Source organism: Delphinapterus leucas, chromosome 18 (assembly GCF_059928025.1).
Source record: "Delphinapterus leucas isolate spDelLeu-1000000601 "Yukka" chromosome 18, BTC_Dleu_Yukka2, whole genome shotgun sequence".
Taxonomy (NCBI): domain Eukaryota; kingdom Metazoa; phylum Chordata; class Mammalia; order Artiodactyla; family Monodontidae; genus Delphinapterus; species Delphinapterus leucas.
The window spans coordinates 63,812,835-63,833,864 of NC_143146.1; the positions used below are offsets into that span (position 1 = coordinate 63,812,835).

The following is a 21,030-nucleotide window of genomic DNA, read 5'->3' on the forward strand; positions in this document are numbered from 1 at the left end:
AAATAGGGTGCATCTTAAGGTAAAAGGGTAAGTTTGGAATTACATAAAATAAAGTTCAGCATATACTGGCTAAGACAAAAGCTACAGTTCATTGTAGAAAGAACAGATGCAATGTACTTTTTAACTCACATTTTGTATGGCAGGACAAAAATATAAATTAGAAAAAAACCATGAGACTTTGAGGATAAAATGACATGAAATCAAGGATTTGCTTTAACATGCTGGTGGGGGGCTGGGGTGCGTGTAGAGAGTGGGAGGGAAAGAAGGATGAGGGAAGAAAAGGAAGAAACAAGTATAACAATTAATATGATAATTATCGAATCTGGGGAACAGGTATATGGGGGCTCATTATTCTGTTCTTTCTACTTTAATATATGTCTTATAACACAAAAAAAACCTCTGACTAAAATGGAAGGAATAATAGGTATGGCAAATGCTAGGTGGTGTTTTGGGTTCTGTCCACGTTTTATCTTTTATAGTTTCTTTTATTTACATTAGTAGGAAAACAGGATGTGTAATTAGCTCTTAATTGGTAGGTATCTCTTTAGCTTTAGAGTCCTGGAGCAGAGCTCATTGCCTCTGCCTGTTACTGCAGTCTCCAGGGGTCATGATTCAAGAACAATATACACGTGCCCATCCATGCACACAATTAGCACAGAACTCCAGGTAGAACCTCAGAACAAGCAGTGTAAGGGCTTTGTCTACCTCTGAATTGAAATATTTTGAACCAGCACTTTCAGAGTGGAAGAAAATCAATCCAAAATGAACTCTAAATACTTCTGAGAGTAGTTTTATACCAAGTGCTGCCATGGGCAATGGTTCATGAGCTAACTTCTTTTCTAGGAAGAACTGGAACTATGATCTGTGCCTACCTTCTTGCCAGTGAAATATTTGCAACCGCAGAGGTATGAAAGATGCTCCTACCAGTGCTGTCTTAGGCTGATTGAATTTGCTAGCTCTGAAACCTCGCTGGTGGGATGTTAACATGATCCCTGAGTCATGGTAATTAATGGAGTTATAATTGGAGAGGTGATTATTAGAACGCCTGGTTTGGATACTTTCTCATTTAACTGGCACTAGTTAGTAACTGACCTCAGGGCCTCTTTCTTTGGGACGGGATGAGGGTGAGGTCAATGAGACGCTCACCTTGGACACAAAATTTAAGGGAATGCCAAAAATCTCAGTAATTAAGATAAATAGTATTCCAGTGCAGCATTTAAAAAATCTAAGTTAATGCCAAAAAATCCATCGTGGATACAATATGAATATTTTAAATAAAGACAGGACACAACAGAGTCCAGATTAATGTGAAATGAGTAAGGTCAAGTTGTGAAAGTTCAAGAAAACCTCAGCAATACAGAAGCTTGACTTGCCTCCCCCAGACCCATAATCCCACCAGCTCCAGGCCTTCCTCCTTTCTCACGAGAAGAAGAAGAAGATGGGTTAGGGAAGTTTTCTAAAGGACCTTGAACATCCTTGCAAGTGCTAGGTAGGTAAAAGGCATCGTTTTCCAACTCAGAACAAAGTCTCTCCTGGATGTTATATCTTTGCACAGTCAACATCTGTGGGGCCTGTGCCCTCTGGAAATTTCTGAGAAGACAGGATGGGCTGTTGCTATGTCTTAAAGCAGGGTTCCCACTCTTTTTCTGCCATGGTCTTGCTAAAAAGCCACCTCTTAGAGGGCACGCTCCCAGCAGCTCTGCTTCTCGCTCAGCCTGCAGCCCAGATAAGAGAAGCTGGGGGTTCTGATCTGGGCCCAGCACCCTGATTCCACCGTCTTCTTTATTTCAAATTTGAGACACACAAGTTAGGAAAATGGATGCTCTAGGACAGTGTTTTTCACACTATGGATCACAGTTTATCAGTGAGTTGTGAAATCAACTTACTGGGTTGTCACTCGCATTTTTTAAATAAAATGGAATCGATTAGAATAGGAAATATCAAAAGGTAAGTATTGTTTGTGAAACTTTTGTTTCAGTTCTGTGTGAGTGCGTGTGTGTGTGTGTGTGTGTGTGTGTGTGTATGTGTGTGTGTGTATCTCGCAGGTTTATGAATGTGGATTGTAGCTTTAAAAATAAAAAGTTTGAGGGACTTCTCTGGAGGTCCAGTGGTTAGGACTCTACGCTTTCACTGCCGAGGGTTGAGTCCCTGGTCAGGGAACTAAGATCCCATAAGCCGTGTGGCGTGGCCAAAATAAGTAAATATATAAATATAAAGTTTGAAAGCTGTTGGTCTGGAGCCCTGGACAGAGCCAGAGGCCGGTGCTCAGGCCTTTGCTGTCTCTGACGGGCTGCATGCATCTCCATGGCAGGTCACTTGGTTTTCTTTTGGTCCTAATCATCTCCATTTGTAAAATAGAAAGATAGGAAGAAGGGCCAGATTATCTCTAAAGTCTTCCAGCTCTAAAATTATCTGTCTTTATGAATCTTTGAATGAGAGTAGGCCTTGATGTGGCTTTGTTAATTCTGTTATTTCGGGTATAGCCTCTGCCCAAAGACCGCTGACTTAAGGAAATCATGTGCCCTTAGAAACTTCAGAATGCCTTATACAGGAAAGGGACGTGCAGATGACCCATGACTGGACTGTCCCCTTTTTTATAGGACAGCCTTTATTATTTTGGAGAACGACGAACAGATAAATCCACCAGCAGTAAATTTCAGGGAATAGAAACTCCTTCTCAGGTAAGTGCTCTTTCTTTAAAAGGGGTCACTCTGGGTAATTAGGTTAAGATTGGCATCTATTACCTGGTTTCATTTTAGACTCTCTTCCTTGGGTGATTCCTTAGGTCATCTTCTCCTTGGGTGGTCTTCTCCTTGGGTGCCCCGTGACAGGCTTGATCCCTTCCAGAGGCCAGGAGCCCTGCCTCAGGTGTTGGCTTGGCTTTGCACCTTTGCTCTGAGTTCTCCCCAGAGCGCCCTGCCTTCCATTTTAACTGGTTATTGTTTGCAGAGTTCAGGAGTTGATTCCCTTCCCAAGGTAGGAAGGTCCAATTCCTAAGGTTTCAGACCCCCTGAAGATTATCTGAAGTCACTAGCCTTTTATTTCCATGTAAAGAGGAACTGAGTCTTTCACAAACCCCTATTAGGGCAATTCAGCCCTTGTAGAACATTGTGTGTGTGTGTGTGTGTGTGTGTGTGTGTGTGTGTGTGCACGCATGGGCACACACATGTGCACATGTGTAAGGGAGAGACAGACAGTGACAGAAAAAGAGACAGAGTCGGTGGGAGGGGGGCTGCACTTCAAAGGAGAAAGGAAAGGGAAAAGTAACATTTTTCAAAAACCTATTTTATACTAGACACTATTATACTTTTACATATATTGTCTCATTTAATACTCAGACATTCCATGTGACCCATGTTATTACCTTATTTTTTTTCCTTTTTAAAACATTTTATCATGGACTTTTTCATAAAAAGTCAAGACAGTCATACAATAAATCCCCTTATATTCATCACACTGCTTCAGCAATCATTTCGTCATGTGGCCAACCATTCATTCCCTCCCCACTCTATACACACACACACACGCGCTTCATTTTCACACTAAACTTGGATTATTTTGAAGGAAATCCCAGACATCAGATCATCTTATCCCCTAAGCATTTTAATATGACATCTAACATAAAGACTCTAAAAAAAAAAAAAAAAACCCTTAAAACCATTGACATAGCTAACAATGTTATACCTTAATAGTATCAAATGTCTAGTCCTCGTTTAAATTTCCATAATTATCTTAAAATCTTTTTAAAACTTAGTTTCAGTCAGGATCCAAACAAGGGCACACATTTCATTTGGTTGCTATGTCTCCTTATGTCTCTTTTAGTTTATAGGTTTCCCACCTCTCTTTTTTTTTTTTCTTGTAAATTGTTTATTGCAGAAACCAGGACGTTTATCCCATAGAGTTTACAACAATCTAGACTTTGTTGAATCCTGCTAAGGGTTTTGCATTCATTATCTAATATAATCTCAATAACTCAATGAGTGTGCACCATTATGATTCCCATTTTATAGACTGGGAAATCAAGGTTCAGGGAAACTAACTTTTTGAATTAAGAACTCAAATCCAGATCTTTCAGACTCCAAAGCCCGTTTTTTCCCATCCTGTGCACAGCTTCTCATTTGGATTGCCTTTTCTATACGGCCCCTCAAACCCAAGTGAGAGATGGTTGGGAATTCTTAAGTAAATGTGGATGTGGCCATGAAGGAGAGTTTTCTTTGAGTGAAGTGATGAAAGCTGATACCCTTGGCCTAGTTAGCAGAACACTGTAACTGCTGGCTCTAGACATTTCATTTGGGATCAAAGAACTCAGCCTTATCCATTCATATTTTTCTGCCAAACACAAGCAACACAAGAAAAAAAATAAAAGATAGCCATAGGCTATAAGTAATACATCAACTTATTGAAGCCCAGCTCGAATCATGCCATTTCACGCTCAAAATCCATAATGGCTTCTGACTGCCAATGGCAACAAATATGTTTTAACCTGGCACCCCCAATCTAGATTTGATTTTTCCAACCGCTTCTTCCACTATGTGCATTCACACGCTCTAACGCGTTTGGATTGTTCGCCGTTTCCCAGCCTGTTTATACTTTACACCCACGTGCTCACGAGGGCCCCTTGTCCTGGAGTCCCTTTGCCCTCCCAGCCTGAAGTAGTCTCCTGCTTTTTTGGGAGTTCTTATAGCCCTTTGTGTTCCTTTTAGGGACTAAGTTGCTTTACATTATTTTCCAGCTATTCGAAGTCGTGTCTTCTCTACCCTTTTTGCACGCCCATGTCTTGCCCATCTTTCCACCCTGGCAGCCCGAAGTGCCTCATATAGTATCTCCTTTGTCTGTAGTGAGTGCTTACTAAATAGATGTTGATTTTATTAACTTCTGCTACATGCGCCTGTTGTTCTGGGCTGTAGGGGAAAGAAGAGTGAGAGCAAACGCAGCTACAGGGCCATGGTAGGTTACAAGCCTTTAGTGGAAGGTCAAGAATCTGGTGGCAGGAGCCAATGGGACGTTAGATGTAGCTCCTTCAGGCACATCTTCCCTTCCCCATTTCCTCTGCAGTCACGTGCAGTGTCTCTAACTTACTCCAGGACTGGCATACCCTAGGCTGCAGCTCAGTCTCTTCTGATTCACTGGGCTAGCAGTGCAGGGGCCCGGCCTCAAGGGCTGTGCTGGCGAGGCCCCAGGACAGAGTTCCCTGTGCGTGCGGCAGTAATTCTCAGACACCACCCCCTCCTGATTCTGCAGTGTGGCCATTCAATGCACTACATACCTTTCATCCACCCCTGAGTTAAGAGCTTGACTGGTCCTTTCCAATGCAGAGGATGGTGGTTAATTTTCTTAACACTTCCCAGTGGATGGGGAAGAGTCTATGAACTTTTCAGTCCGGTTGATTCTGTACCAGAACTCTTCTTAACTTCTAGAAGAAAGGAGAGCCCTTGTGAACGGCTTGCCACAGGAGATGGACTAGGCTAAGAGAATCCCCAGGCTTCCTTGCAAAAAGGGAATTGGGGAAACGGGAAGTGGAGAGATGCTCACTGGCTGGGACTGGAGAAGAATGTGAATGTACTGCTGGCCTATGGAGCTCTCCCGCTGAGCTTTTCCATCTTCCCTTCTCTCATGCCGAGGAGGCTACTGCTCCCCAAAGCACAAACCTTCCTTTAACTCAGCCACAATGAAGCTTCTATCCCAGGCCGACCTCTCCCGCATTTGCAGTTAATGGCATCTTGCTGTCCTGTTGTCCTAGCTGTTTTGTTGGTTCTGGTCAGTTGCACTCAGTCCCAGCAGCCTCTAAGCAACACCTGGCTCCTTTCTTGTTCCTTGCCTGTTGCTCTTCATTCAGTATTTTTTTTCTAAGGTAGATATTTAGTCATGAGGCAACAAATGCCTAGTTCCATAATGGCACCCGATCCATGTTTCCTTCATCAATTAGTTTCCTTAAAAAAATCAGGACTTTTTACCTCCACTTAAATCGAGACTCCTGTTGTTTTGCAGAACAGATTTGTTGGATATTTTGCAATGGTGAAAAATACCTACAATTTGACTCTTCCTCCAATGAAAAAGCTCACGATGGAAAAAATCATTATTTATTCAATTCAAGGTAAGTGCTTTATGTATAATTGGAGAATTGGCAGGAGGGCCAATGTTCTTACTATTCGGAAGGGTTTTCTCATGGTTATATACAGAGACAATCCCAACGCATAGCTGTCTTTTTGTGTAGCCTCAGGTATAAACCCCTCCCCCTGGAATTGCCCATCAGCCCAGCGCTGCTGTGGCCACGTTACCACTGCTTAGGTGTCCTCTCCTTTCCTATCACCAATTTGGGGGGCTCCATCCCCCCTTCCCTTTCTCCTGTTCTCATTGCTACTCTGGCCTCAGCCCAGGGTGTCCTTTTCAGAGTAGAGCCTCTGAGAGTAAAGGGAGGGAAGGTCCCATGAGACCTGGAGACCACTTCTTCCTCATGCCCATCTCTGGTTCAGGGTTGTCTTGGGAGATGCATCCCTGTTTCATTTTCTTTCCTAATCCTCTCAGAAACCTTTTTTTAATTCTTATCTCCTGATCTCTCCCTTTCCCCGCCCTCCTCCCCCATAGCCCCCTCTCCCCCAGCAACTCCATCAGGATGTCTTAAATACCCAAACAGCAAATGAATTTTGTTGCCACAAATTCTTTTTGCAAATAACTGCTGAGAACTGCTTTGGGCCAGGCCCCCTGCTCGTGTTTCTTTGCCCTTCAGGAGCCCCTGAGTGTAAGCAGAGGAGAGGAAGGTACACGGATGAAGAGCTGACCACAGTGTTGGACAGCTTCCTAGGAGAAGAGCACTTAGGTCTTCCGAACCTACAGGAACACAAAAAAGGGTTGGGAGAAACCTGGCCTCTGGGCGGGGTGGGGCGGGGGGGGGGGCTCTCTCAGCCCCCTAGCTGTTACCAGTTCTTACCAAGAGTAAAAATCCTTATAAACTTGAAAAGAGCTGACGATGCCTGCTTCAGGAGTGTAAGGAGAAAGAGGGGACCTGCCGTCGCCCCGAGAGGCAGAGATATTGGTCAGATCGTCCACCTCTGGGATTTGAAAGACAAGGAAGGAGGGGAGAGGAATGAGCCTCAAGGCCATGTCTATATTTCTCTGTCACCTGCCTAGATTCCCTGTACAGCTCACGCTCGGGGAGGTGGAGACAGGGGCCCCTCAGTGTGGAAGCACAGCAGGAGGTGATGCTTCTGATTCCCTAAAGCAACAGCAGCTTGTGGAGCGCGAGGCACGGTGCTGCGTGCCGGGCCTCTCCTGGGCCCGGCTGCAGGGCGAGGGCGCTGGTGTCCACCCAGACAGCCTATTGCTTTTAGCCCTCTGAGGAGTCACACAAAATAAGATCTAGATGTGTATTTTTTAACGCTTCGTCCAATTATTCAGAAATAAGAGAACCCTTTAGAATATATGTAAAAACTGCATAGTCAAAAAAAAAATTACAATTGTTAGTTAAAATATAAAATGCTTTTTTCAAATTATTTATGTATTTCTCCCCTCTCCACACGCCCGCATCGCCGCCACTGCTTGGCAGGGCTGAGGAATTGTGAGAGTTACCACGAGCAGATTGCATGGGTTTCTGGCTTCTGGAAACAAACTTCGGCCCAGCAGCATGGTTTCTGTGGGAAATTTTGGTCTAGATTTCCAAACAAGCGTTGTGCGGGCAGACCCTGGAAACACAGCCTGTTCCAGCAGGGGGCTGCCTGTGTGTATAAAGGAGCAACTGCGAAGGCTTCGTGGGCTGCAGAGTGCTCTATGAGGTGCATTCTGACTGTGATGTGTGTGTGTCATGTATGAGGGACAGGGCTGGAGTGGAGCCTCGCTCAGCACACCATCTGCCTTCAGACGTCCCCAGGGTAGAGCCACACTTGTCCGGCAGCTGGTGGGTGGGAGGGGACAGCAATGTCTTGTTCCCCATTGTTTCCTGCAGAAAGTGCAGTGTGAGAGGCAACCCAGGTGGCTGTTGGAGCAGTGTCTTCCTCTAGGAAATTGAAACTCAGCTCTAAAGCCAAGTTGGTGGCGTGACAGCCTGTTTTGTACCTGAGTGTATCCTCTCCCTCAGGGTCCTCTTGGTTAACAGTGGGAATCCAGGCATCCCTCGTTTTATTGCTCTTTGCTTTATTGCGCTTCACAGACATTGCACTTGTTCAAAAAATGAAAGGTTTGTGACATTTCTGAGTTGTCAGATGATGGTGAGCAGTTTTTTTTTTAGCAATGTGGCAATCAAGTTTTTTTACTTAATGGTTTGTGTTAGAATTTTATGTATTTATTTATTGGCTGCATTGGGTCTTTGTTGCTGCTCGTCGTATTTCTCTAGTTGTTACTCTTCGTTGCGGTGCACGGGCTACTCATTGCGGTGGCTTCTCTTGTTGTGGAGCACGGGCTCTAGGTGCGCGGGCTCAGTAGTTGTGGCTCATGGGCTTAGTTGCTCTGCGGCATGTGGGATCTTCCTGGGCCAGGGTCAAACCCGTGTCCCCTGCGTTGGCAGGCGGATTCTTAACCACTGCGCCGCCAGGGAAGTCGCGATCAAGTATTTTTTAATGAAGGTACGTACATGGTTTTCTTAGACATAATGCTATTGCACACTAAATAGACCAGTATAGTGTAAACATAACTTTGTGTGTGCACTGGGAAAGCAAAAACGTTCGTGTGACTCGCTTTGTTGCGATATTCGCTGTATTGCAGTGGTCTGGAACCGAACCCACAGTATCTCCGAGGTAACCCTATAACAGTACCTATACAAACCTCTGTGAGTATTAAACTATTCCAAACAGGCAAAAAGGCATTTAGTCTGATGGAGTTTTGATGCATTTTCTCTAACGTGAACAATGAGAATAGGAATAGTTTCTCAAACTTCTAAGCTTAAAAAGGGTTTTAATAAGTTCTAGCATTTCATATATTGTCCCAGTCTGGTATCATATCCTAAGACCGTGACTTCTCTCTTCATAGTTTGAATTTTACTTAACCTCTGTGGAGATACTGTTTAGTTAAAACTGTAAAGTGCAGATCTAGAGAACAGAGGAACTAACACAAATTTATAAGTACTGCAGGTGAAAACTGGTGGAGAGTTTTATGGGTTTGGTTTCCTCATCTCAGGCTAACATAAAATAGAGGATTTTAAAAGTCTAATTTGAGATCCCTCATAAAGGCTTCCAGACAGAAAGTTGTGCCCTTTGCAGCTGTTCTTACGGTGTGGGCCTCGGCTGGCAGACCCAACTTAAGGCCTGCCTGGTACGCCAAAATTCTTGCTGCACCCACGTAAATAAGCAGGCCAAACCCAATGACAGCAGCCTTCTTTTGGAATAAGAATTATCCCCTTTGAGGGAGATCAAGGTGGTGAAGTAGGAGGATGCTGAGCTTACCTCCCCCCATGAACACATCGAAAATACAACTACCTGTGGAGCTACCTGGAGGCTGGCAGAAAGGCCCTTCTGCGGCCAAGGCTGTAAAGAAAAATCCACACGGAGTCTGGTAGGAAGGGAGGAGAAGTGATCTGGTCGAGACCTGCACCCTTGGTGGGGGACCCAGATGTGGAGGGGGGTGTCATGGGCTTGGGGAGCCTCCCTGGGGAGCAAGGGGTTTGAGCCATACATTTGGCACTCCAGCCCTGGGGTCTGACACCAGGAGGATGAGTGCCCTTAGCTGCTTCGAAAGCCAGTGGGGCTCATGGGAGGCTGTAAAACACTGAGACCTCACTCAGAGAGTGAGTGCTTGCTTATACCCCCATCCTGGCAGACGCAGCAGCCTGAAAACTCTGACCAGGGAGAAAGCAGCCTTGGCCAGTGCTCGGTCACTGCCCACATTTAGGAGGAGTGAAACTACTCCAGGGCAGGGACTGACATTGCCAGCAGGAAAGAAACCAGCTCAGCAGTGAGGCACCAACCCCTCCGGCCCTGACCCAGCCTCTAACCAAGGGTGCACAGTGGGGAAAATGTAAAACCAGCACAGAAGTGCAGCCCCAAACCCTTGAGCCCCTGCTGCATCCCAAACCAAGGTGGAGACTGCCATCTCTCTCACACACAGGGTCGCACCTGGCTCCGGCTCTAGCCCCTCCATCTCCAGCCCCGCTTCCCACCAAGGTGGTGGCTGCCACCGCACCCCAGGGGCCCATGGGACCTGTGCTCACTTCTCCCACCAAAGCCACTGAGCATACGCAGGCTGCACAGTCCTGCACAAGGGCACACCTTCAAGACTGGGATAGGTAACTGATTCACTTAATTTCATAGAGACAGAGACAGGTAAACAAAATGAGACGACAAAGGAGTATGTTTCAAATGGAGGAACAGCAACAAAAAAACCCCTAAAGAATCATCTTCCTTTGAGATTATGATCACAACAGACTGTCAGGAAAAAGTGTGATAGATTCTGAAATGGGCAGTGTCTTCTCTAGGCCCACCTCCAGGGTTACCTTCACCTCTCATGGTCCTTAAGCTATTTTACAACTCTAAGTTGTAGAAAACTGATAATAATGCAAATAATTTTTGTACATAAAAATGCAAATTAGTTGTGTCTAGCAGAATGCAACTGACTATTGACCTGTTTCGGATTTATTTGTAAATTCATTTCATCATTCCTTATCTGTCCATAAATGTGCAGTACTTTGAAACAGCTGTAGCATTTTACTGGTTCCTTAGTAATAAGTTAAAATTTTTGACGTGTTAAGAAATGCATGTACAGGACAGTGCTATGGCATGCAACAATTTCTGTAAAACAAAAGGAGAGTATATTTGTTCGTGTGTATATACACATATAAAACCTCTGGGAGAATATATATTCATATTTGATTATACATGCATAAAAAACTAGAAACTAGTAATAGGGGTTAGCTGTTTGGGGCTGGAGAACTGAACAGGTGGGAGATAGGGAAAATGGAGACTTTTCACTTCATGCCTTTTATACCTTTTACTTTTAAATCATGCAAATATACTTAAATTATTTTAAAAAATTTTAAATTGTGTGGGAATTAATTTAAGCTCATAAAGCAATGCCCTTTTCCTGTCATGTGATAAGTGTTCGACTTGGTTTAGCTCTACATTTCACTGACTTCTGTTGACATCTGTAGAGAGAAGTTCTGCAGGTGGATGGGACAGAGGGAACTGAGGCAAAGAAACCATGATTCCTCATGACAAATTAATTGTGTTAGTGAGAACAAAATTAAATGAACACAAAACAAACTTAATATAACAATTAAGAATGATGGATATAGGACTTTATTAGAATATTTGTTTTAGTTCTGTACCTTTAGTCCTGTGCATATTTAAGTGAAATATGCAGGGTGGAAAGGAAAGCCGGAAAAATTAATTGGAGGCTTGAGAAACCAGCCCTTTCATGAAATGCTGAAGTAAGTGGGTCAATTAAGTTGAAAAAAAAAAAGGGAGAAGAAACCATTTGTCTGTAAATATATGCTGAACATAGCAGGAACGTTCGGATACAGCTCTCCTATGTTTTCCATAAACTGGATTTAAACTAGGGCAAGAGGAATCTAGACTATTTATTATTAAGAAACATCACAATTAGAAGTCTGAAGAAAGCAACACATCAACAAGAAAGGTTGCACGTCCCCTTCCCTAATTTTTTTTTTTTCTATGAAGGTGAAGCGATGGGATTCTAAATCTGAGAAGCTGAACAATGTCTTTTTTTTTTTTTTCCTCCAGCCTTATAAATTCTGCTTTAGGGGACAGAACTGAACTTTTGAAGCCTTGTCTTTCAAAGACAAAATCCATACAAGAGCCAAATGATTCAATATTGACACATTGTTAGCTGGGATAATTTTTTCTCTTTTTAATCTGTATTGTTAATTGGTGAGACATTTTGATCTTTGCTCTAACCAGCCCAACTTTTTAATTTCATTCAGGTGTTGGAAAAGGCAATGGAAATGATCTAAAAGTACAAATAATAATGCAACGAAAGCCTGTCTTTTTCTGTTCTGCTTCCAAAAACTCTAGGGTAAGAGAAAGCATGGAAACTGAAAATTCTAGTGTTTGTTTTAAATCTCAATGTCAAATCAGCACGTTTCCCTCCCCAAACCACCACTCACCACAGGGAGGGGCCGTGTTGCTTTCTGGTTACCATCCAACTTGGTGTCCCTGGGTTTGGATTTGAGTCAAGAGTTAAATTTATTGTTCAAAATAGTTTTCAGGGGAAATAGTTTTCCAGAATATATTTTCAGTTCAGAGTGGTGCTTTGCCTTTCCCTTTTCCACAAATGCCAAGCATGTTCCCAGGAATCTGTCAGAGTTTTAAATTCATGTATCTGGTCACTTTTAGCCATATTCTCCTCTTCTTGGTCATTTTTGTTATATGGCACTGATTCTGAAATTTTAATGTGCATGAAAATCACCTAGAGACTGGTAAAAATGCAGATTCCTAAGTTATACCCCCAAAGTGTGATTCAGGAAATCTGGAAAGGGGCCCAGGAATCTCTAGACTTAGCAATGTCTCAAGTGATTGTAACTCAGATATCCTGTGGGCCTGCACTGTGAGAAACAATGCAGGGGTGTATGGATTGGGGAGGAATCTCTTTGGGACCAAATAGTCAGTTTTCTTAAAGGCTGAAGAAATGGTTAAGACTACAGACCTTTCCTGGAGCAACAGGAAAGTTTCCTTCGTGGGTGTAAGAAATATAAACTTTTAAGATTCTTTCTCAGGCTTTGGTCTCTAGTTCTCCTATTACCTCTCCTCTTCCTTCTTTTTACTCCCCTGACCCCCGGGAGGGGGCACTCCCCCCAAGCCTCATCCCTGGCTTTCTGTTCTTATCTCCACACATACTCTATTCTTGGTTCTACACATCCGTTCCCCTACTTTAAATTATAATATCTTCTTTCATTCACTTGACACATATCTATGAGCCCCATACACGGGGTAGACGCAGGAGCTGCAACGTGGGCATTCTCTACCCCAGCAATTCAAACACAGGTGTCAATCCAAATTTATCCAGTGAACTTTTCATCTGCTTCTGCAAATGACACCAGCATTCTCTTGCTCAGACTTTCAAACCTGGCATCATCTTTGATTCTCTCTTTGCCCGCGGCCCCTAAATCCAGTTAGTCACCAATCCCTGCTAATGAGGCCACTGGACTCTCTCTTCACTCGCTCCCTTCCTGTCTGTCCCCATTGCCACTACCCGGTCCAGGACCTCATCTGCGCATGCCTAGACTTCTACAGCGGTCTCCTTACCTTTGCTTTCTCCTTATACAGGGCAGTATATAGGGTCCTGCAATACACATCCTGAAATACTGCTCTCATTTTAAAAAGCTGTAGCTAGAGCAGAAGACACACTGTGTACCCACGGTCAAAGCTAGTTAATATCTTTGGTGCAATATTCTTTTTTTTTTTTTTTTTCCTGGCTGTGAGGCATGCAGGATCTTATTTTCCCAACCAGGGATTGAACCCATGCCCCCTGCAGTGGAAGCGTGGAGTCTTAACCACTTGACCACCAGGGAAGTCCTTCTGGCTCAGTATTCTTATCTGTAAAATAAAGGTTACATCTCAAGTGTTGTGAGGATTGAATTAGATAATATATGTGAAGTTGCTTTGTGAGTCATACATCACTAAATAAATGTTAGATGTGATAATTACCAGGCCAGCTTTATCACCTAGGAAATGCTCCACTATAACCTTCAACAACTTCATTCTTATTTTCCTGGGTCTTGAATTCTCAAGATATAGCCCTATCATACCTGAGCTTATTCGCATTAGTAACATGGCCTGCTGTCTCCATGCCAGGTAGACTGGGTCCCCTCTGGCCCTTGGAACACAGCACTCTAATTTCTGCTTCCTGTTTTTGCTGGTCTTTTTCCCCTCCTCCAGCCCTGCCCTCCCAGTCCCCTGTCTGAACTGGATTCTCTTTACAGAGCTCCTCTTTTTTAAAAATTGAAGTATAATTGACATACAATATTATATTAGTTTCAGGTGTACAACATAGTGATTTGACATTTTATATACATTATGAGATGATCACCGTAAGTTTAGTTACCATCTGTCACCATTTAAAGTTATTACAACATTATTGACTACATTCCCTATTCTGTATATTACATCCCCATGACTTATTTATTTTATAACTGGAAGTTTATGCCTCTTAATCCCCTTCACCTATTTCACCCATCCTCCTATCCCCTGCCAACCACCAGTTTGTTCTCTGTATCTATGAGTCTGCTTCTGTTTTGATATGTTCATTTGTTTTTTAGATTCTACGTGTAAGTGAAATCATGCAGCATTTTTCTTTGACTTAATTCACTTAGCATAATACCTTCTAAGTCCATCCATGTTGTCACAAATGAAAGATTTCATTCTTGTTATGGATAATATTCATATATACATACATGTGCGTATATATATATATATACACACACACACACACACATATATATACCTCACATTTTCTTTATTGATGGACTTAGGTTGCTTCCATATCTTGGCTATTGTAAATAATGCTACAGTGAACATAGGGGTGCATATATCTTTTCGAATTAGTGTTGTCGATTTTTTTTTTTTTGGGGATAAATACCCAGAAGTGGAATTGTCCAATCATGTGGTAGTTCTATTTTTAAGTTTTTGAGGAACCTCCATACTGCTTTCCATAGTGGCTGCACCAATTTACATTCCCACCAAGAGTGAAAGAGGGTTTCTTTTCTTCCACACCTTCACCAACGTTATTTTTTGTCCTTTTGATAATAGTCACTCTGACAGGTATGAGGTGATGTTCTGAACTGCATTTCCCTGATGATTATTAATGATCATTTTTTCATGTGCCCGTTGGCTGTCTGTATGTCTCCTTTAGAAAAATGTCTTTTCTAGGTCCTCTGCCCATTTTTCAATTGGATTGTTTCTCTTTTTGATGTTTCCTTTTTAAGTTGTATGAGTTATTTTTATATTCTGGATATTAACCTCTATTGGATACATAATTTACACGTATCTTCTCCCATTCAACAGATTAGCTTCCCATTTTATTGCAGGGTTCCTTCACTGTGCAAAAGCATTTTAGTTTGATGTAGTCCCACTTGTTTATTTTTGCTTTTGTTGTCCTTGCCTGAGGAGACGGATCCATAAAGGTATCGCTAAGATCAAAGTCAAAGAGCTGACTGCCTGTGCTTTCTTCTAGAAGTTTTACGGTTTCAGGTCTTACATTCAAATTTTTAATCCATTTTAACTTTATTGTCATATGTGGTGTAAGGTAGTGGTCCAGATTCATTCTTTTGCATGTAACTGTCCAGTTTTTCCAACACTGCTTATTGAAGAGATTCTTTTCCACTTTGTATATTCTTGTCTTCTCTGTTGTAGATTAATTGACCATAAGTGTGGATTTTTTTCTGGCCTCTCTATTCTGTTCCATTGATCTATGTATTTGTTTTTGTTCCAGTAACAACTGTTTTGAATACTACAACTCTGTGATATATTTTGAAGTCAGAAAAACTGATACCTCCAGTTTTGTTCTTTTAAAGACTACTTTGGCTATTTGGGGTCTTTTGTGGTTCCACACAAATTTTAGGATTCTAGTTCTGTGAAAAATGCTATTGGTATTTTAATAGGGATTACATTGAATTTGTATATTGCTTTGGGTAGTAGCATAGACATTTTAACAATATGAATTCTTCCAATCCATAAGCACAGTATACCTTTCCATTTAATTGTGTCACATTTACGTCTTTCATCGATGTCTTATAGTTTTCAGAGTTCAGGTCTTTCACTTCCTTGGTTAAACGTATTCCTAATTATTTTATTCTTTTAGATGCAATTTTAAATGGAAGTTTCTTAATTTGTATTTCTGATAGTTCATTATTAGTGTATTGAAATGCAACAGATTTCTAGACATTACTTTTGTATCCTGCAGCTTCACTGAATTCATTTATCTGAATAGTTTTTTGGTGGAGTCTTTAGCATTTCCTATATATAGTACTATGCCATCAGCAAATAGTGAGTTTTACTTCTTCCTTTCCAATTTAGATGTGTGTTATTTCTTTTTACTGTCTAATTGCTGGGGCTAGGACTTCTAATACTTGGTTCAATAAAAGCAAGAGTGGGCATCCTTGTCTTGTTCCCTATCTTAAGGAAAAGCTTTCAACTTTTCAACACTGAGTATGATATTAGCTGTGGATTTATTACATATGGTCTTTTTTTTTTTTTTTTGCGGTATGCGGGCCTCTCACTGCTGTGGCCTCTCCCGTTGCGGAGCACAGGCTCCGGACGCGCAGGCTCAGCGGCCATGGCTCATGGGCCTAGCCGCTCCGCGGCATGTGGGATCTTCCCGGACCGGGGCACGAACCCGTGTCCCCTGCATTGGCAGGCGGACTCTCAACCACTGCGCCACCAGGGAAGCCCTACATACGGTCTTTTTATCTTATTGAGGTACGTTCCCTCTATACCCACTTTGCTGGGAGTTTTTTGTTTTGTTTTTTTTTTATAAATGGGTGTTAAACTTTGTCAGATGCTTTTCTGCGTCTATGGAGATGATCATGATCTTTACCCTTTGTTAACGTGGTGTATCGTATTAATGTCATGTGCAGATGTTGAACCATCTTTGCATCCCCAAAATAAATCCCACTTGGTCTGGTGTATGATTCTCTTAATGTATTGTTGAATTTGGTTAATGTTTCACTGAAGATTTTTGCATCTATGTTCATCCAGGATATTGGCCTGTAATTTTCTTTTTTTGCAGTGTCTTTGTCTGGTTTTGGTATCAGGGTAATGCTGGCCTCATGGAATGAGTCTGGAATTTTTTTTTTTTTTTTTTTTTGCGGTACGCGGGCCTCTCACTGCTGCAGCCTCTCCCGCTGCTCCGGATGTGCAGGCTCAGCGGCCATGGCTCACGGGCCCAGCCGCTCCGCGGCCTGTGGGATCTTCCCGGACTGGGGCACGAACCCGTGTCCCCTGCATTGGCAGGCAGACTCTCAACCACTGCACCACCAGGGAAGCCCCAAGTCTGGAATATTTTGATAAAGGATAGATATTTACTCTCCTTTAAATGTTTGGTAGAATTCACCCGTGAACCTGTCTGGTCCTGGACTTTATTAGGAGTTTTTTGATTACTGACTCAATATCATTATTAGAAATCTACCTATTTGGATTTTCTATTTCTTCTTGATTGTTTTGGAAGATTGTGTGTTTCTAGGAGTTTATCTGTTTCTCCTAGGTTTTCTAATTTGTTGCTGTAGTTTCATATGATCCTTTGTATTTCTATGGTATCAGCTGTAACTTCTCTTTCATTTCTGATTTTATTTGGGCCCTCTCCCTTTTTTTTTCTTGATGAGTCTGGATAAAGGTTTGTCAGTTTTGTTTATCTTTTCAAAGAACCAGTTCTTAGTTTAATTATCTTTTCTATTTTTAAAAAATCTCTGTTTCTGTTCTGATCTTCATGATTTTTTCCATTCTACTAACTTTGGACTTTGTTCTTTTTCTACTTCCTTTAGGGCTAAGGTTAGATTGAGATTTTACTTGTTTCTTGAGTTTGGTCTGTATTGCTATGAACTTGCTTTTTAGAACTCCTTTTGCTGTGTCCCAGAGATTTTGGAATGTTGTGTTTCCGTTTTCATTTGTCTTAAGGTATTTTTAAAATTTTCTCTGATTTCTTCAGTGACCCATTGGATTGTTTAGTAGCATGTTGTTTAGTCTCCACGTGTTTGTGTGTGTGTTTTTTTTCTAGTTTTCTTCTTATAGCCAATTTCAAGTTTGGTACTGTTGTGGTCAGAAAAGATGCTTGGTATGATTTTAATCTTTATTGAGACTTGTTTTGTGGCCTAACATGTGATCTGTCCTGAAGAGTGTTCCATGTACACTTAAAAAGAATATATATTCTGCTGTTTGGGCGTAGAATGTTTTTTATAATCTATTAAGTTCATTTGGTCTAACGTGTCATTTAAAGCCAGTTTCTTTATTGACTTTCTGCCTGGATGATCTTTCCATTGCTGTAGGTGGGATATTAAAGTCCATACTATTATTGTATTACTGTCAGTTTCTCTTTTATGTCTGTTAATATTAGCTTTACCTATTTAGGTATGTCTCTGTTGAGTGCATAAATATCTACAAGTGTTATATACTCTTGTTGGATTGAACCCTTTATCATTATGTAATGCTTTTTTTTCCTTGGTCAATTGTTAGAGCCTTTTTTTGTTTTGTATACATTTATTTATTTTTGGCTGCATTGGGTCTTCGTTGCTGTGCATGGCTTTTCTCTAGTTACAGCAAGTGGGGGCTACTCTTTGTTGCGGTGCACGGGCTTCTCATTGTGGTGGCTTCTCTTGTTGCAGAACACAGGCTCTAGGCACGTGGGCTTCAGTAGTTGTGGCACGTGGGATCAGTAGTTGTGGCTTGCGGGCTCAGTAGTTGTGGCTTGTGGGCTCTAGAGCACAGGCTCAGTAGTTGTGGCACATGGGCTTAGCTGCTCCACGGCATGTGGGATCTTCCCAGACCAGGGCTCGAACCTGTGTCCTCTGCACTGGCAGGCAGATTCTTAACCACTGTGCCACCAGGGAACTCCCACAGCCTTTGTTTTTAAAAATTGGTTTTATTTTTGGGGGTTTTTTAAATTGAATTATAGTTCTAAATTGAAAAATAGTTTAAATTGAAAAATAGTTCTATTTTTTGGTTTTTTGAGAAGCCTCCATACTATTTGCCACAGTCACTGCACCAATTTACTTTCCCACCAACAGTGTATGAAGGGTCCCTTTTCTCCACATCCTTGCCAACGTTGGTTGTCTTTTTTTTTTAAATCTTTATTGGAGTATAATTGCTTCACAATACTGTGTTAGTTTCTGTTGTACAACAAAGCAAATCAGCCATATGCATACACGTCCCCATAACCCCTCCCTCTTGAGCCTCCCTCCCACCCTCCCTATCCCACCCCTCCAGGTCCTCGCAAAGGACCGAGCAGATCTCCCTGTGCTATGCTGCTGCTTCCCACCCGCCAACTATTTTACATTCAGTAGTGTATGTACGTTGATGCTACTGTCACTTCGCCCCAGCTTTGCCCTCCCCCTCCATATTCTCAAGTCCATTTTCTATGTCTACCTCTTTATGCCTGCCCTGCAACTAGGTTCATCAGTACCATATATATATTTTTTTTTTAGATTCCATATATATGTATTAGCATACAGTATTTGTTTTTCTCTTTCTGACTTACTTTGCTCTGTACGACAGACTCTAGGTCCATCCACCTCAGTACAAATAACTCAATTTTTTTTCTGTTTATGACTAATATTCCATTGTATATATGTGCCACATCTTCTTTATCCATTCATCTGTCAATGGACATTTAGGTTGGTTCCATGTCCTGGCTATTGTAAATAGTGCTGCAATGAACATTGTGGTACATGTCTTTTTTTTTTTTTTTTTTTTGGGCTGTGTTGGGTCTTTGTTGCTGTGCATGGGTTTTCTCTAGTTGCAGTGAGCAGGGGCTACTCTTCATTGCGGTGCATGGGCTCTCTTCGCGGTGGCTTCTCTTGTTGCAGAGCATGGGCTCTAGGCGCCTGGGCTTCAGGAGTTGTGGCTCATGGGCTCTGGAGCGCAGGCTCAGTAGTTGTGGCACACGAACTTAGTTGCTCTGTGGCATGTGGGATCTTCCTGGACCAGGGCTCGAACCCATGTCCCCTGCATTGGCAAGCAGATTCTTAACCACTGCACCACCAGGGAAGCCCCATGTCTCTTTTTGAATTATGGTTTTCTCAGGGTATATGCCCAGTAGTGGGATTGCTGGGTCATATGATAGTTCTATTTTTAGTTTTTAGTTTAGTTTTTTAAGGAACCTCCATACTGTTTTCCATAGTGGTTGTATCAATTTACATTCCCACCAACAGCGCATGAGGGTTCCTTTTTCACCACACCCTTTCCAGCATTTACTGTTTCTAGATTTTTTGATAATGGCCATTCTGACTGGCATGAGGTGACCTCATTGTAGTTCTGATTTGCATCTCTCTAATGATTAGCGATGTTGAGCATCTTTTCATGTGCCTTTTGGCCATCTGTATGCCTTCCTTGTGAAATGTCTATTTAGGTCTTCTGCCCATTTTTTAACTGGATTTTTTTTGATATTGAACTTCTTGAGCTGTTTGTATATTCTGGAGATTAATGCTTTGTCCATTGTTTCATTTGCAAATATTTTCTCCCATTCTGAGGGTTGTCTTTTCATCTTGTTTATGGTTTCCTTTGCTGTGCAAAAGCTTTTAAGTTTAATTAAGTCCCATTTGTTTATTTTTGTTTTTATTTCTGTTACTCTAAGAGGTGGGTCAAAAAAGATCTTGCTGTGGTTTATGTCAAAGAGTGTTTTCCTATGTTTTCCTCTAAGAGTTTATAGTGTCTGGTCTTACATTTAAGTCTTTAATCCATTTGGAGTTTATTTTTGTGTATGGTGTTAGGTAGTGTTCTAATTTCATTCTTTTATATGTAGCTGTCCAGTTTTCCCAGCACCACTTATTGAAGAGGCTTGTCTTCTTTTTGATGATAGCCATTCTGACAGGTTTGAGGTGATATCTCATTGTGGTTTTAATTTGCATTTATCTGATGATTAACAATGTTGAGCATCTTTTCATGTGCCTGTTGGCCATCTGCACGTCCTCTCTGGAAAAATCTCTATTCAGGTCTTCTGCCCATTTAATTGCCTTTTTTTTTTTTTTTTTTTTTAATGTTGAGTTGTAGGAGCTGCTTATATATTTTGGATATTAACCCCTTATCAGTCATATCATTTACAAATATTTTTCCCCATTCAGTAGGTTGTCTCTTCATTTTGTCATTGGTTTCCATTGCTATGCAAAAGCTTATATGCTTAATTAGGTCCCATTTATTTATTTTTGCTTTTATTTCCTTTGATTTAGGAGACAGATCCAAAGAATTATTGCTATAATTTACATCAAAGAGTGTCCTGCCTATGTTTTCCTCTAGGAGTTTTATAGTATCCAGTCTTACATTTAGGTCTTTAATCCATTTTGAGTTTTTGTACATGGTGTTAGAGAATGTTCTTTTACATGTAGCTGTCCTACAGCCTTTGTTTATTTAAAGTCTTGGTACCCCAAATTTTTGTTTCTATTTGCAT

General features: G+C 41.7%; 1 protein-coding gene across 2 annotated transcripts in view; it reads left to right on the top strand.

The window, feature by feature from the left end:
* LOC111175271 (phosphatidylinositol 3,4,5-trisphosphate 3-phosphatase TPTE2-like) overlaps positions 1-21,030 on the top strand; it is an 85,057-nt gene that overhangs the window by 47,515 nt on the left and 16,512 nt on the right. For both annotated transcript variants that reach the window (XM_089899644.1, XM_089899645.1), the window contains 4 exons: positions 844-905; positions 2,601-2,681; positions 5,989-6,094; positions 11,864-11,955. In XM_089899644.1, coding sequence (XP_089755770.1) covers positions 844-905; positions 2,601-2,681; positions 5,989-6,094; positions 11,864-11,955 — 341 coding nt within the window. The remainder of the gene's footprint in view (positions 1-843; positions 906-2,600; positions 2,682-5,988; positions 6,095-11,863; positions 11,956-21,030) is intronic.